The sequence below is a fragment of the Colossoma macropomum genome, unplaced genomic scaffold (assembly GCF_904425465.1).
Source record: "Colossoma macropomum unplaced genomic scaffold, Colossoma_macropomum, whole genome shotgun sequence".
In the NCBI taxonomy this organism is placed as follows: domain Eukaryota; kingdom Metazoa; phylum Chordata; class Actinopteri; order Characiformes; family Serrasalmidae; genus Colossoma; species Colossoma macropomum.
In genome coordinates, this window is record NW_023494794.1 from 29,435,789 (window position 1) to 29,452,064 (window position 16,276).

The 16,276-nt window shown below is 37.8% G+C and overlaps 2 protein-coding genes across 2 annotated transcripts in view; both read left to right on the top strand.

Annotated features, from left to right (window-relative positions):
• LOC118814929 overlaps positions 1-16,276 on the top strand; it is a 35,759-nt gene that overhangs the window by 15,535 nt on the left and 3,948 nt on the right. The window contains exon 8 of the mRNA XM_036580825.1: positions 13,728-13,775. Within this exon, the coding sequence (XP_036436718.1) occupies positions 13,728-13,775 (48 nt within the window). The remainder of the gene's footprint in view (positions 1-13,727; positions 13,776-16,276) is intronic.
• The window catches only part of LOC118814932 (asialoglycoprotein receptor 2-like), a 69,456-nt gene continuing 62,596 nt past the window's right edge, over positions 9,417-16,276 (top strand). Inside the window, exons 1-2 of the mRNA XM_036580830.1 lie at positions 9,417-9,481; positions 9,561-9,681. Of these exons, the coding sequence (XP_036436723.1) occupies positions 9,561-9,681 (121 nt within the window). The 5' untranslated portion in view covers positions 9,417-9,481. The remainder of the gene's footprint in view (positions 9,482-9,560; positions 9,682-16,276) is intronic.

The following is a 16,276-nucleotide window of genomic DNA, read 5'->3' on the forward strand; positions in this document are numbered from 1 at the left end:
TGCTGCTCTCACAATCCCACTGCTGCTCTCACAATGACCACTGCTGCTCTCACAATTTAACTGCTGCTCTCACAATGACCACTGCTGCTCTCACAATCCCACTACTGTTCTCACAATCCCACTGCAACACATATCTCCACCTATTCAGCCTATAAGAGTTTAGCCACGCCCACTCACGCTGAAGTTATAAGGAGTGTTTCGCGTCAAATTGCTTTTTTAAATGAGAACAGAGCTCAAATATAGTGCTGGGAAAAAGTTTTAGTCACCAATGCATATTATTTAAAACCATTTATGTTGGCTATAATGTGTGTTTGCTTATAAAACTATTATTTATGATTGAAATCAATTCAAATAAACATAAATTCAGTAAAAATAACTATTTTTTAAAATGTAGTTGAAATGGGCTACACTGAAGAACAGTGTATGGTTCCAGACTCTCCTGGACACCTCCAGACATCACAAGGCATTATTTTCCATCAAGTTCAATCAGCAGCTCCTGATTTAACATAATTAAGTATTGACTTAACATATTAAGATAAAGCAGGTATTGCATGATAAACACTAGTAACTAGTAATTATACTAGTAATGCTGGGCTTCCTTGAAGAGAGGACAGAAAATGTTTAAACACGCTTACATATAAAATCACTGCTGATTGCACTAATTAAATAATGAATTGATTTGTTTTTTCAACAGCAGACGAGACGTCACAGATCACACAGAGTCAGATTTATTCAGCTAAAAGCTCATCAGTGCAAAATGAAGCGATGTGGAGAAAAAGATCAGCTTCCACAGGAAAGAAGAAGAAGATTCTAATCAGATGGACCTGATTAGTCGTATGACGACCTCTATAAAAGCAGATCTTCTGGAAACTGGAAGTTTTTACATTGACATTCAAACTTTACAGTAACACAGCACTGTGCAAAAGTCAGAGACCCCCATCATTTATTTCATTTCCAGTCTAAAGAGTTATTAAATGCAAGTTATTCATTTTTCAGTGAGAGGAAAAAAAAAAAAAACAGAAGTGACACTTTATTCTTTTTTCATCTTTTTAGATGAAAAAACACTTAACAGACTCTCAGTAACATCAACAACACATCAGTGATGCAGCAGCAGTGAAAACATTCAGTAGATCATCAAGAGACTCTTAATTGACTGTGTAATTGTGTTTATAATCTGCTGAATCAGCTGTTTTTCACTTTATTTGTGTCCAAGTTCAGATCTGTAGATGTTGAACTGAGAGGAGCTGAACATGAACAGGTTTAATACAGACCATCAACATCAACCAGCTGATACAGACACACTGACACCATCCTGGACCTGGAGATACACTGGATTAGGGTTTAGGGTGAGGGTTAGGATTAGGTTTTGGGTTGAGTTTAAGGTTCGGATTAGGCCAGGGTTAGGATAAGGTCTTGGTTTGAGGGTGAGGTTAGGATTAGGTTTTGGGTTGAGTTTAAGGTTAAGGTTAGGTTTAGGATTAGGGCCAGTGGAAGAGTTAGGATTAGGTTTTGGGTTGAGGGTGAGGTTAGGATTAGGTTTTAGGTCGAGGTTAAGGTTAGGGTTAGGATTAAGATTAAGGCCAGGGTGAGGGTTACGGTAAGGTGGGGTAAACTTGGGTAAAGTTAGGTTACGTGTAATGAGAGGAACGTATCGCTGCTGTCGATACAAAACCTCGTATCTCCATTTTTGTCGATTTTTCAGTTTTTGACATAATCTGAAAATACCTGTTACCCTTTACATTGTGTGTAAATTTCATGATGAATGAACCAGAAGAAACGGCCCAAAATGACTTAAAAATAATTCTGGTTCCATCGACTTACATTAAAAGTAAAGTATCCTTTTTCTTCTTCTGTAAAGTTCCTATTTTGGAGATACGAGGCTTTGTTCCAACAACAGTGATATAAAGTCTACTGCATGTAACATTTCAACAACACATCTACTTAATGTGAGTATTGTATCAACAGAACGTCTACAACATATTTACTTCAGTAATTCAGATACTTCACTACTGATACTTCACTGATACTGAGAATCTGTTAAGAGTTTATTGATCATCTACAAAGAACCACTCCAAATAAAGTGTTCCCAAAACAGAACACATACTGGTGTTCTCAGAATGCTTGGCATGTTGTTGTGATTTCACACACCCAGCCCTGCATTTTCTCGGAGTTTCCTGGGGTGACTGTGCTCCATGGACAGTAATAGAGGGTCTGTTTCAGGTGTCCAGCTGCAATACCATCCTGGAGATAAACAGACATTTTGTGAGAAAATGTCCCTCTTCACTCTAATGTCCTCACATTACTGGACTTATTTTTAAAAACATAATTGGACAGAAGTTTTGCTTTATAACCTGATCTACATGCTGAATGAGTAAAGCTGTGTTTGAATTCCCTCTTTCAGAGTGAAGAGCTTCAAAACTTACCAGCTGGTTAATCTGGTAGTCTCTTAATCTTCAAACAGAAAAGCAGACTAGTTGATCATTTAGGTCTATTTGTTTCTCAATGAAGTACATTAAGAACTTTATTTTCAAAGTATTTTCCAGATTTTTTATTTTATTTTAAGCATTACAGTGTTATACTTGTCTGCATATACTGCATCTGCTACTGTCCATTAAAGCCCTGTTGGTGCTGGATTAGTTTTAGGTGTAATTTTTGTGATTAGTGATCAGTGTCTGTAGTTTTTACAGGGAAATTACACAAATCAGCCAGTCAGATCACATTACTGGACGTCCTGTGGTTACACTAGTCCAGCTGATCAGGGCTTCAGTCTAACTGTGATCAATGTGCTCAATAATACTGAGTCTCACCATGTTCACCCACAGCTTCCTCCCGTTTGCCTGAGACAGAATCCAGTCCTGCAAACAGAAACACACACAGCAGGGTTTAAATTGAGGTTAAAGCTGGTAGAATTCATTTTTTGACCCTGCCTCCCACCCCATTTACAAAAATGTTGGGATGCTGTGCAAAATGTAAATAAAAACTAAATGCAATGATGTGCAAATCATTTAAACCCTATATTTCATCAAAAATAGTGCAAAGACAACATATCAAATGTTGAAAGTGAGAAATTTATTTGTTTTTTTGAAAAATATTTGCCCATTTTGAATTTGATGCCAACAGCACGTTCCAAAAAAGTTGGGATGGGGGCAACAAAAGACTGGTAAAGTTGTGTAAAGCTAAAGAACACCTAGTGGTTGATTGGCAACAGGTCAGAAACATGACTGGGTATAAAAGAGCATCTCAGAGAGGCTTTCAGAAGTACAGATGAGGAGGGGTTCACCAGCTGATCGTGTAGTCTTTCACAGAGTCGTGAATACAGTGTCGCATTTTCAAACTGTGAAACAACTGAAAAATGCCAAAAATGGAGATACGGGGTTTTATTCCGACAGCAGTTATATATATATAATATATATAAAGACATTATCAGTATCTGTCATAGTAATTCAGTAGCTCAGGTGTGCAGTCCAAAAAACTGCATTACTGTATTTACTGTTGTTTTTTAGTAAGGGTGGTCTTTGCACTAGGCAAAGGTAGGCAGCCGTGTAAGGCCCCCATGAGACAAGTCTCCATGAAATTACAAATTATATAAATATTGTACGTGTTGATGTTCAATAATGTATGCAGAAATATATAAATTCTCAAAACAGCTGTTTTCTCTGATTGTAGCGACTGTTTTCTGTAATCTCAGTGCAGTTCCCCCTGCTGTCACGGTCATAGTGGACGATTCCAAGCTGTTATGTGAGGACATGACTGCATAAAGACAGGCTGCTATGAACAAGACAGTTTAGTGATGCTCTGTTTTGGTGAGGAGGTTCTTTGGTGTGATTTTCTGGATGTTTTGAGGGAAAATCTAAAGAAGCGCTGCAGAGAAATGCAAACAAGCAAAATGTTCGTTGCTTCACTTTCAAAGCTAACTCTGCTTTTTCAGTCAGAACAGAGCTCACAGTACGTAACGCTGGTGTTAATGTTAGTATTACTTTAAATGATCTTATTCTTACAGCAGTCTCATAATGGGAAATATTAGACATAATGAATAAATAAAAGATGAATTCACTTGCCACGTAATCAGGATTTGCAGTGTAGTGAGAATCCCCTTTGAGTCCAGGAAATCCATCCCACCTTGAAACGGTGGCGATTCTGGAGTTTCTATCTTGACAGAAGTTCAGGGCCTCGGTGCAGCTCCCCTCAGCCTCCCAGAACAGGTAAAACACACCGTCATGGAGACGCCACAGCTCCTCCCTCTCACTGTCCTCACCTACAACTCACACACAGACACAGATCATCTCAGTCTGACATGAAGAGGTAAAACAGTCTGAGGAGCTTTTTTAGTCTCTTTATCTTCATCTGCTTTGTGTTTTACAGATCTGCTGCTCCACTTTATCATCTTTACAGCTTTGTTCTACAGTTAAACTGCAGAACCAGCAGAATATTAGAATTATTAGTGCATTTAATATCAAGTTGATGTTTTTATGAAAACAGCGACTCCACTGTCCATCAGTTATTCAGCAATTGTTTCAATATCATATTTCATAGAATAAAATAACAAATATTAATATGAATCCAAATATTTAAGAGTAGGCAAAAGTTTGGGCGCCCCTGCACAGCTTCCATATTTGTGTTGATTTTCTGAGTGTGAATAAGTAAACACACCCTCTACACATTTCTGCACACTTCTGAACACTGAGGGATGTTGTTCATATTACAAACGACTGTAGTGTTGAGAGCTGAAGAGTCTGAAAACTGAAACCAGGTGTGCTTGTGTTTGGTATGAGTGTGTGTGTGGGTGTGTGTGTGTGTGTGTGTGTGTTGCTCACCAGCAGCTTTCAATTCATTCACTTCAGCACTTTTTGATTCTTTTAAAGCTGCAAAGTCACAGAAAAGGAGGAAAAGTTACATTCATGATTTCTAAACCCCTTCGTTCACTTTAACTGGGATGAGTGGCATCGTTCTTTTTCTTCTTTAAACAAAAATAAAATAAACAAAAACCGTGAAATATTTTTGATGACCTGACTATATTTTTTCTATAGAAGATGCTTTTTAATTTTCTAGATTAAACACAATTTAAGAGAAATGTCTGACTCAGTAATGTCTAAGCCGTCTAACCGTCCTTAGACTGAAACAAAAACTGAAATGAATGTGAATTAAGGAAAATTCACACTGAACTCCCACCAAAAGTCATCCTGGTGAGCTCAGACAGTAAAAAGACCTTCTGTAAAGTGTGAATTGTGTCACTTTAGTACAAACACAGCCTGACGCACCAAAACGTATCTGTATGAATTTGAGATATTTTCCTATTAATGATCTGTTTTCTGACACTCTTCAAACATCAGGGCAAAGTTTGTCTGTGAAGATGTTTTATTTGGTTCCCCAAAAGATTACAAAACCTTTTATTTGTTATTTGTTTTATTTGGATTTTCAGGTTCTTTATGAGGTAAATGTGAGGTACAAACAGGTTCTAGATATTAAACTGATGAAGGATATGGTAAAATATCTCAAAATGTAATAATTAAATGTCACTGTAAATTAAATCAGAAACTCCTTGACGTAGCAGGGAAGTTATATGGTAAAGTAAATAGTAAGAGCCCAGTAGAACCACAGACTCTGTGCTTTCGTATGCAGCCCAGATTCAGTTTAGTGTGTAGATAATAAACCGCTTTTTATATAGTAAGACTCTGTACTTTATATAACTTGTATGACATGATAAACAAAGTCAATAAAGTGACTGAACCTATTCAGATAGAAATGCTGTATCATCACTGTCCAAGAGAAAACTTATATGTGCTTTCTATTATTATTTTTCTGCATCATTTCAGCAGAGCAATCAGCTTTCGCATTTTCAAAATGTCGTGATTGATGGACCAACAGAACAGAAATTCTCCCTTAGATTTCATCGACTCACATGAAAAGCGAGTGTTTTTTCTTCTGCGGTGAACTTATTATTTTGAGATATTTGAGGTTTTTGCGATGATCTGCACAACAAGAAACACAACCTCCATTAAACACGTCAGTTCAGTTAAATGACTTACCGAAGAGTCCGATCATGATCAGGATAACGATCAATAACAGAGTGTTGAAGATCAACAGCACCATCATTAACCTGCAGCTCCTCACTGGCTCTGTTAGAGATGGACAGAGGAAATGTCCAGCAGCTCATTAGTGACAGTGAGACTGATTTGAATGTTACTTCTCTGCTGTATTGAAGGTTCTGTTTGTTCTCACCGTGTGTTGGGTTTGGGTTCTTCACTGAAGGAGGGTGGTGGAGCGTCTGGTACACGTCCTCCGTCTTCACACTCTCAGACATCTCCATCCTGCCCAGTGTACGTACTCTTCAGCGTTAAATGACCACTGAGTGCTGGACTGTCCTCTGCTGAGTCTGTGCAGAGACAGAATGAGGAACAGTTCTGTTTTCTCACGTTTCATCTAAACAACCAGCATGAAACTGTGTGGTTTACAAGAGAAAGAAAGAAGAAACATTTTGACCAGTTGTGCATGTCCTTAAATGTGGTTTCGTCATCCATTTTGGAGCACTTTGCTGCTCTGAGAGGTCCACCATGGTCAGGGGTCTCATTGTGCACAGTTTTGTGCATAAACCTGGAATGCACACATTGTTACACATAGAATGTGATTCACTATTGTTTTGTTGTGCATGAGAATGTTTGTACATTTAAAACTTCTCCTGACTGTGCATAAGTAGAGCCCCCCGGTGGTTGGAAAGTGTAATTACTAATAAACTTCCCAGAGGGAAATTCTTCTATTGCAGCAGTACAAAGCACAGTAAAGAGCAAACAACAGCAAAATGAACAGGAGCAAAGTGTTGCCATACACTATTTACAGATATAAAAATAGAAAATAGAGATAAAAAATAAAAATAAAATACACTAAAAAATAAAAGTAATGTGCAAAACTAAGAAGTAAATTGCATAAATACTATGCAAGTGTCAATGCAGTGGTGCATGTCCCCTCCAGTGAATGAACAAATGGCTATGGACTGTAGCAATAAATGTTAGTGGTTGTGCAATGTGACATTTATAGATGCATAAACAAAGTGACAGTGCAGTGTGAAGTATGTATAGATGTATAGTCATAGTAAAATGAGTGGAGAAATGTAGTGTCCAGCTGGTGCCCAGTGAGCCTGTCCTGTCAGTGGCTCAGTATACAATGGACATTAGGTTTAACGTCGATGTGTCTTACAATCAAAGCGATGATAATAAATTTTACTAGATCTCTGCGTCATTGATTGGTTTATCAATTTAATCAGGCCACTGATGCTTGGACCAAAATACATTGATATGCCAGAATCATGTGACTTTATTATTGAGTGAAATGTTAAACAGGCAGATTATACAGTGCAGTGCTGGTGTTCCCTCGTTTAGTGCAGACCATCGCAATAATGCATTCCCACCAGCAGCAACCTGAAGCTGGGTTCACTTTTAAGAAGACTAAGACCTGCAACTTTTATCAGACCCAAGTACAAGTGGGCTGTTCACAGCGGTCAAAACCGAAGTTTAAAAGGTCTGCAGTAAATGAGGTGGGTGTGCAGTTTAGTGTCTGTGCAGTTTAGGGAGAGAAGAGGGTTTTATTTCTGATGTAAACTTCCTGAGCTCAACCACAAAGTGGTGAACTCTACTTTGAAAAGTGGAGTGGCTACTTCTCTCAAAGCTTCACGTCTGTTTTTCGCTATTTGTTGTTAGTTCCACACTCTATACTGAGGAAAAAGTGCATAAAATTTATAAATAAATAAAAAACTAAACAATGTAAAATATAACATCTCTGTAGGAACAAAACCTCACATCTCCAGAAAAGTGATGTTCTTACATTTCAGTGTCGATATAGACTGATTTTATTCAGTCTTTCCGCTGCCGTTGTTTTCATCCTTAAATTTTGTACTCGGTGTAAATGGAGCTGGTATTTTTGAACTGTCAAATAAAATTGAAAAAAAAATAGAAATTGAGATACAGGGTTTAGTTCTGACAGTGACGCTAAGTCATTTTTTTTAAATTATTAAGCCTTTGAGGTAAATTTGCAGACACATGGACTTTTTTTAATCCAGTTATAATGACCTAAGCAGTGGACTTTTTCCCCAGTTATTTTGTGGTCAGTGTGATTCCAGATGTTCTCAATCTCAAATGAACCACAAACTTGCAAACTGGTCCTGATGAAGAAACTGCCAACAGCTGTGGAAACAGAAGTGTTGTTCCATCGGGTCTTCCGATTCTATGGTCTACCAGAAGACGTTAATGTTAGTCTCACTTCAGGGCATCATCCGCAGTCGAATGGGCAGGTAGAGCGACTTAACCAAGAAATAGGGCACTTTCTAAGATCATATTGCGGACAGGCACAAAACGATTGGTCTCGCTTTTTACCCTGGGCCGAATATGCACAGGATTCTCTCACTAACTCCTCCACTGGTTTAACTCCCTTTCAAAGTGTTCTGGGTTTTCAACCTCCTTTATTCCCCCGGTCAGGTGAACCCTCCTCAGTCCCAGCTGCACATGAGTGGATAAGGAGAAGTGAGCATTGGGAGGAGGCACATGTAAGACTTCATAAGGGCGGTTCATAGACACAAAGGGCAGGCTGATCATCACTGCCGTAGAATTAACTCCTTTCATCCTGGACAGATGGTATGGCTATCTACTCGTGATCTGAAGTTGAAGTTACCATGTAAGAAGCTCAGTCCTAAATTGATTGGCGTTGTTGATTTTATTCTCAAACTTGCACTTGACTCCTACCTGGTATGAAGCTCAACATGACACCTATATTACTGTACAAAACTGTATATTGGAATGGTTCAATACTGGTGTGTATTAATGTATATATTAAGTGTCTAATATATTATCCCTCTTTTTACAACAAGGGGGCAACACACCTATGATTTTCACTCACTTTCACACCTGTATATATGTGATGTGACAATAAACGTGATTTGATTTGATTTGATTACAGTTATGTTCCCTAAGTAAAGGTACTGAAGACGCACCCTTGAGTTTCACCCCAGTGACAGTTCAGTCCTTTTCTTTTTCTTAAAACAGGACGTCACCCACTTCCCAATCCTAACAGTCTGACTAATCAGAAACTATTTCCAGGTTTCTGTAAAACAGCTGCTGATTCAGCTCATCAGCTCATTAAGAAGGCTGCATTCAGAGTCTAGATGAGGGAAAACACTAATCTCTGCAGAGCTGTGACCCAGAAGGAACCCAGTCTGACACTTTTGGTCTTCACCATGGTGGACAAGTCAAAGCAGCAGTGTTTTTCAAAATGGTCTCCAACCAATGATGCTTTCAGTTAGAGCCAAGTTCTCATGACTTCTGGGAAACCACCAGCCCACAGCTGGTCTAAACGTTCCTTCTATCCATGTGCATATCACACTGATTCACGCTGGTTGAGAAACGAAACCTTAAAAAACAGAAGTGTTCCTCATTCTGTCTCCCCACAGACTCAGCAGAGGACAGTCCAGCACTCAGTGGTCATATAACGCTGAAAGGTTGGTACACTTTCATTACTCTGTACTGCCGCCTGATTGAGTTCACTGATAACAGACAGGTGGGATGTTTGTGCTGTAGATGAACGTTTATCAGGACACGCTGCCGAGGAGCAGAGCGGAGTCGGAGTGTGTGAAGAAGGAGGACGTGTACCAGACTCTCCACCACCCTCCTACAGTGAAGAACCCAAACCCAACACACGGTGAGAACAAACAGAACCTTCAACACAGCAGAGAATTAACATTCAAATCAGTCTCACTGTCACTAATGAGCTGCTGGACGTTTCCTCTGTCCATCTCTAACAGAGCCAGTGAGGAGCTGCAGGATAAAGATGGTGCTGTTGGTCTTCAACTCTCTGTTATTGATCGTTATCCTGATCCTGATCGGACTCTCTAGTAAGTTTTTTAACTGTAGGTTGTGTTTATTGTTGTGCAGCTACTGTTACTCTCTGAATTTGCCACTTCACTGACTACATTTGTCAATTTATTGATTATTTTTACCATGTCACACATTTTAGCAACACGTTGCTTAAAAAATGTCTTTGTTTATTGTCTGAGTAAATACACCACAATTAATTTAGAGAAGTATTTTAAATAGTTACAATGTTTTTGAATAATATTCCATAAGTATTTTAATGCTACTATTCAATTATGGCAAAGTAAACTAATTCCAGCCTTTTAATGACATTTCAGTATTTATCTGATAGTCTAATGATGGTTACACCCAAAATGTACTTGATTTAGAGCATTAAAACGTTAAAAATCTTCCATAGAAGAAATGTAGTCAAGTGAGTTGTAGGCCTGGGGATTCACCTCCACGCCTCCAGAGGTCGCTATCTCCCCAGTTTTCATTTTTTTTTCTACACTTGTTTCTCTGTTGGGGCTCATAAGTGAGTTTTAAATAACCTATCTGTGTTGTATTTTCCTGTAAAGTCTTGTTAGCTACTCTACTGCAGTTCTAAACCTGTTTTCTCATTATTCTCTGGTTAGTTTGTGGTTTTGACCTCTGAACTGTAACGATTTTTTTTAAGAAAAGTGAGCTTCACTTTATTTACCCAGTTGCAGAGCGGGAGGCGTTAAATATCATCATTGTCATTTTCCCTCTTTAATTTTGTTTTGTGATGTTTCAGCTGCAAAAAACCAACAGTGCTGATTTGAATAAACCACAACCCTCTGGTGAGCAGCGCACCCACAAAACAGACACAATTACATCCGCTTTCAGCTTTTCACCCATCAGTCCTCTGTACTACAATATAAATAAGTGAACAGATCCTCAGTGGAGAACACACTGAAATATGGCATTATCTGTTTACAGCACAGTTTCTGTTCATGTGCTGAGTTTAACATATTGGACAAAGATAAAACATAAATTACAAACTGTGCACAGGACACATTATGTTTTATTTTTTGCCCCTAATATGTTGATCTATATGTTGAACATGTTATTGATATGTCTTATTAATATGATTCCAAGCTTTTCAATAATATCTGAATGCTTCCTCTCAAAAGCAATAAGTAAGATTTTATCATTGGACACTTTAAGCTCTAAAACTGCAATAAACCATATTATAGAAACACATTCTTCCAAATATAGAATCAAACCATGTTTGTCTATGTTTGTTAAAAGTAGCTTTAATGCTCGTGATGCTGCAGCTGCAGAAAACCAGTAAAATACAGAAGTGAGCTGAAGAGAAGACGCTGGTAGAGACACATGAGGAACTTTTTCAATACAGAAGCAGAACAGCATTTCTGCTTTTCACTGATATCGACCATTTAAGACTTAACGTACGGTCAAATCAGTTCTAGGATCTTGATGATGACAGTGGAACTCAGTGGAACCGCAGATGACCGTTGAACCTATTACACCTTTCAGAAATATAGAGTAAATTTTTTGGAGGTGTCATCAGCTTTGAATATTTTTTTCAGGTATTTTAGATGGTCAGTAGAGGTGATCTGTGAAAATACAGCATAATGTCATCTTTAAAAATCTACAAGTTTCAAGAAACAGAAGTTAAAAAGACTGAAATGCAGGCTTGATTTCCTTCTTCTTGTCAGACTGAGATGATCTGTGTCTGTGTGAGTGGTAGGTGAGGACAGTGAGAGGGAGGAGCTGTGGCGTCTCTACGACAGTGTGTTTTATCTGTTCTGGGAGGCTGAGGGGAGCTGCACCGAGGCCCTGAAGTTCTGTCAAGATAGAAACTCCAGAATGGGCATCGTTACAAATGAGAACAAGGTACTTGTGGAGAAATAACAATAATGTAATGTTTATATGATACAACCTCATTTCCTAAAAAGTCGGGACGCGGTGCAAAATGTTAATAAAACCATGCAATGATATTCAAATCAATAAACATTATATTTAATTGAAAATAGTTCATGCCAAATGTTGAAACTGAGAAATTTTATTGTTTTTTGCATTTTGAATTTGATGTCAGAAACACATTTCAAAAAAAGTTTAGTCAGGGGCAACAAAAGACTGGTAAAATTGTGCAAAGCTAAAAAAAAAACACCTGGTGGAACATCTTACAACTAATTATTTTAATTGACAACAGGTCAGTAACATGATTGGGCATAAAAGAGCATCTCAGAGAGGCGGAGTCTTTCAGAAGTAAAGATGAGGAGGGGGTCACCATTCTGTGAAAGACTGCACCATCAAATAGTGCAACAATTCAAGAAGAACGTTTCTCAACAGAAAATAACAAAGAACTTTAGCTTTTCATCATCTACGGTACATAATAACATTAAAAGATTCAGAGAATCTGGAGAAATCTCTGTATGTAAGGGACGAGGCCAAAAACCAGTATTTGCTGGCCGTGATCTTTGGGTTCTCAGACAGCACTGCATTAAAAACAGGCATGATTCTGTAGTGGAAATCACTGCATGGGCTCAGAAACACATCTGAAAACCACTGTCTGTGAAAACAGTTCATGACTGAGTCCATAAATGCAAGTTAAAACTCTAAAACGCGAAGAAGAAACCAAATATAGACAGGATCCAGAAATGCTGCCACCTTCTCTGGGCCCAAGCTCATTTAAAATAGACTGAGGCGAAGTGGAAAAGTGTCCTGTGGAAAAATTAAAATTCTTTTAGGAAATCATGAAGGGTGCAACCTCCAAGCTAAAGAGGAGAGGGAGCATCTGGCTTATTATCAGCGCACAGTTCAAAAGCCATCATCCATGGTGGTATGGTAATAGTGCACATCTGTGAAGGTTTTCAGGGAAGGCCTTGATTATTTCAGCAAGACAATGTCAAACCACATTCTGCACGTATTACAGCAGCATTGCTCCATAGTAAAAGAGTCCAGGTGCTAAACTGACCTGCCTGCAGTCCAGACCTGAGTTAAATGAAAAACTCAAACAAATGAGCCCCTGAACTGATGAGCAGCTGAAATCCGGTATCAAACAAGAACAGTAAAACATTTCACTTTCAAAACTACAGCAGTGTCTCCTCAGTGTTTTTAAAGAAGAGGTGATGAAACACAGAGGTAAACAGGCCCCCGTCACAACGTTTTTTGGAATGTGTTGTTGGCATCAAATTTAAAATGGGCAAATATTTTCAAAAAGCAATCAAATGTCACAGTTACATTTGATATGTTGTCTTTTTACTTTGTCAATTAAATATAGGGTTTAAATGATTTGCACATGATCGCTTTCTGTTCTTTCCATTTTGCTCAGTGTCCCAACTTTTTTGGAAACGAGGTTGTAGTACAACAATGTTTATAATAAGTCTACAGTTGAAAACACAAATGCGGTACTTATTGCAGCTTTTAGAAACACCTTTAGTATTTTCACTGAGTTGCTATTACAGGTGGCCTATAGTACTGTTCAAATTTCCATGACAAAATGAATTAGAAAGATTTCTAAGACTATATTTTTCCTGTTGTGTGAATTTAAGGTGAAATAAGTTGATTTGAATGTTATCGTTTGTGTTGTATATTATACTTAGCTCCGTTCAGTCATTTTGTCATTCGATATTTCAGATGTGATTTAGGAGCTTAAGGAGCAATCATAACTAAAAATGAAATTTGAAATTCTGAATGGTTGCATGAATTAAATTTTTAAAAATGTTTTGCTTGAATCATTGAAATCAGACAGGGCCAAATTGAGCTGGAGTGGAACAACTCTATTGCAAGCTGATGTAAAGTTAGATAGCTCTGCGGTGGTCCTGAATGGGCTGCTGTAGATTCTGAGAGGGGGGTTAAGCAAATGAGCCTCAAATGAAACCCTGCTGTGTGTGTTTGTGTTTGCAGGACTGGATTCTGTCTCAGGCAAACGGGAGGAAGCTGTGGGTGAACATGGTGAGATTCACTCTCAGTATTATTGAGCTCATTGATCACAGTTAGAGATGTAGTGATGAGGACTGAAGCCCTGACCAGCTGGACTAGTGTAACCACAGGACGTCCAGTAATGTGATTTGTTGGGATTCAACTGGCCGATTTGTACACTTTTTAAAAAGATGGTTCTTCAGTGGTTCTTTAATAAAGGGAATGGTTCTAATTAGAAAGATGAGATCTATATCAAATCATTTCATGCTTAAATCATTTCATGCTTAAATGCTTCTTTCATAGTAAAATTGTTTCTAAAATTGATGGAGAATGTGTTGTGTTTGGCTCTATATAGGACCTTTTTGAAAATAATTCTGTCTAGCACTAAACAGGTGTGACCAAAAGGGTATAAAGCAACGCTCTCTAAAATAATTTCATGCCACAGGTTCTTTATTTGTAAAAAGGAGAACCAAACATGTCTCTCAAAATAAAAGATCAAATTTATTTTGTTTACAACGCGCAAACCTTTCAGTGGAAAAATTCTCACATTTATTTAGACCAAAGGATGTCCTACTTTAAGACCATATGTCCTACTTTAAACACCAAACTGCAAAGTTATAACGGTAACACTTTCTATGAATGTCACATTTGTAAGCATCTATAAACACATTTATACCATGTTATAATGCCTTCATATGGCATTATAAACATGACTATAAACATTTATAAAAATGAATTACACTTTATAGCCATGTTTATTATACATTATGAATTGTTAATATAATGCATTATAAGTAGTGTTAATAACATGTTATACTGTCAGTGCCAAAGAAGTCAGTCCCAGCTTGGAGAGCGTAAAGTAAAGACAAATACCAAGCTAACGGTGGTGAACATTACCTTTCCCACATTGGGTAAAACACTGATGGCAGCTCTAGTTTAAACTCTGACATTTGAAGCCTGTAATGTGCTTTACTGTGAATGTTTTAGTGTTTCAGTAAATCCTTCAGTAAATTCTTCAACTTGAAGCCTCACTCTGAACACTGGAGGAGGCTTTAGTACAGTACGCTTCACTTTACTTAGAGCGGACTAATACAACTTATGAGCTCTTATAATTTAGTTATGATCAGTACTTATAATGCATTTTGTTAACAATTCATAATGCTTAATAAGCATGGCTATAATGTATAATGCATTTTATAAATATTTATAGCCATGTTTATAATGCCTTATGAATGCATTATAACATGTTATGAATGTGGTTATAGATGCTTACAAAGGTGACATTCATAGAAAGTGTTACCGTTATAATCTAATATAAAAACATGTATATTTTTCTTATTCAGGAAAAGTGGTGCTCAAGTCTAAGTTACTACCTGTGGGGGAGGATTAAAAGCTCTAGCAGCTCATAGATTAAGTGTCACCACAAACATACACACTCATCAAATCGTACAAAGTGCAACAACAAAAAAAAAAAAAATTAAATTACTACAACTACCCATTGCAAAGCCATGGATCACCTGGCCCAGCCCAATCTGAAAGAAGAAATAAAATAGTGTTTAAAATGTTGTAAAAATACGTTTTTATTATTTGAGAATTATTGCTGAAAGAAGAAAAAAGGAATATTTAATGGAAAATCCAACAACTAAAACTAATGTTATACACAGTACAACCTCAAGGTGGAACAACACTTAAGGCATTACTGGTCTTGAACAATAGAGGCCAACAAACAAAAAAAGAAAAAAAAAAAACAAGGAAGATCAGGCAAAACAGCAGGATGACTTAAAATCCTGCCTGACAAGAGAAAAACTAATTAAACAACTGCAAAAATATATTTCACATATAAATGAATGACTTCTGTTTAACGTTTAGCCTTACGATGGGAGTTTACTTACTCACAGCTCACTCAGTGGTTTAGAGCGTAACGGTACAGGTCTTCACCACAAACCAGCCAACCTATCCAGAGTGAAGAAAGGACCCACGGGAACAAACACGTAAAAAAACCCCTCAATGCTCCACATTCATGTAGTGACCTATAAAGCAGCTCTACATAGCCTAAAGTATCAAAATCCCTTATGAAAGGCACTACAAAAAAAAAACACCACCTACCTGCTGTATTATAAGATTAGCGTCTACCCAGTAAAGAGGGAAGGAGTAAAAACGCCCTGCCCGATGAAAGTAACGGACCCCAAATTTCAGTTAGATCTGACCGTCCACTGTACCTTAAGCTATGATGGTGTTTTAGGGCTACTGTTAATAAAAATAAAAATAGTAGACTTCGAGAATAAAGTTGTACTATTTAGAGAAAAAAGTCATAGAATTATGACATTAAAGTGGCATTAACACCAGGAAAGGCACTATTGTAGCCAAGCTTTGCAAAGGAAAAGCAGCACCTCCTGGTGTTAAATGAGGGGCGGTGAGTTGGTGGAGTTCTACTTTCATATCGATTCACCCATAAAGAAACACTCAGTCTCCCTGTCTCTCCTGCACATCAGCACCAGCCTGTTATTAGTATAAGAACGGTAGCTGAAACGGCT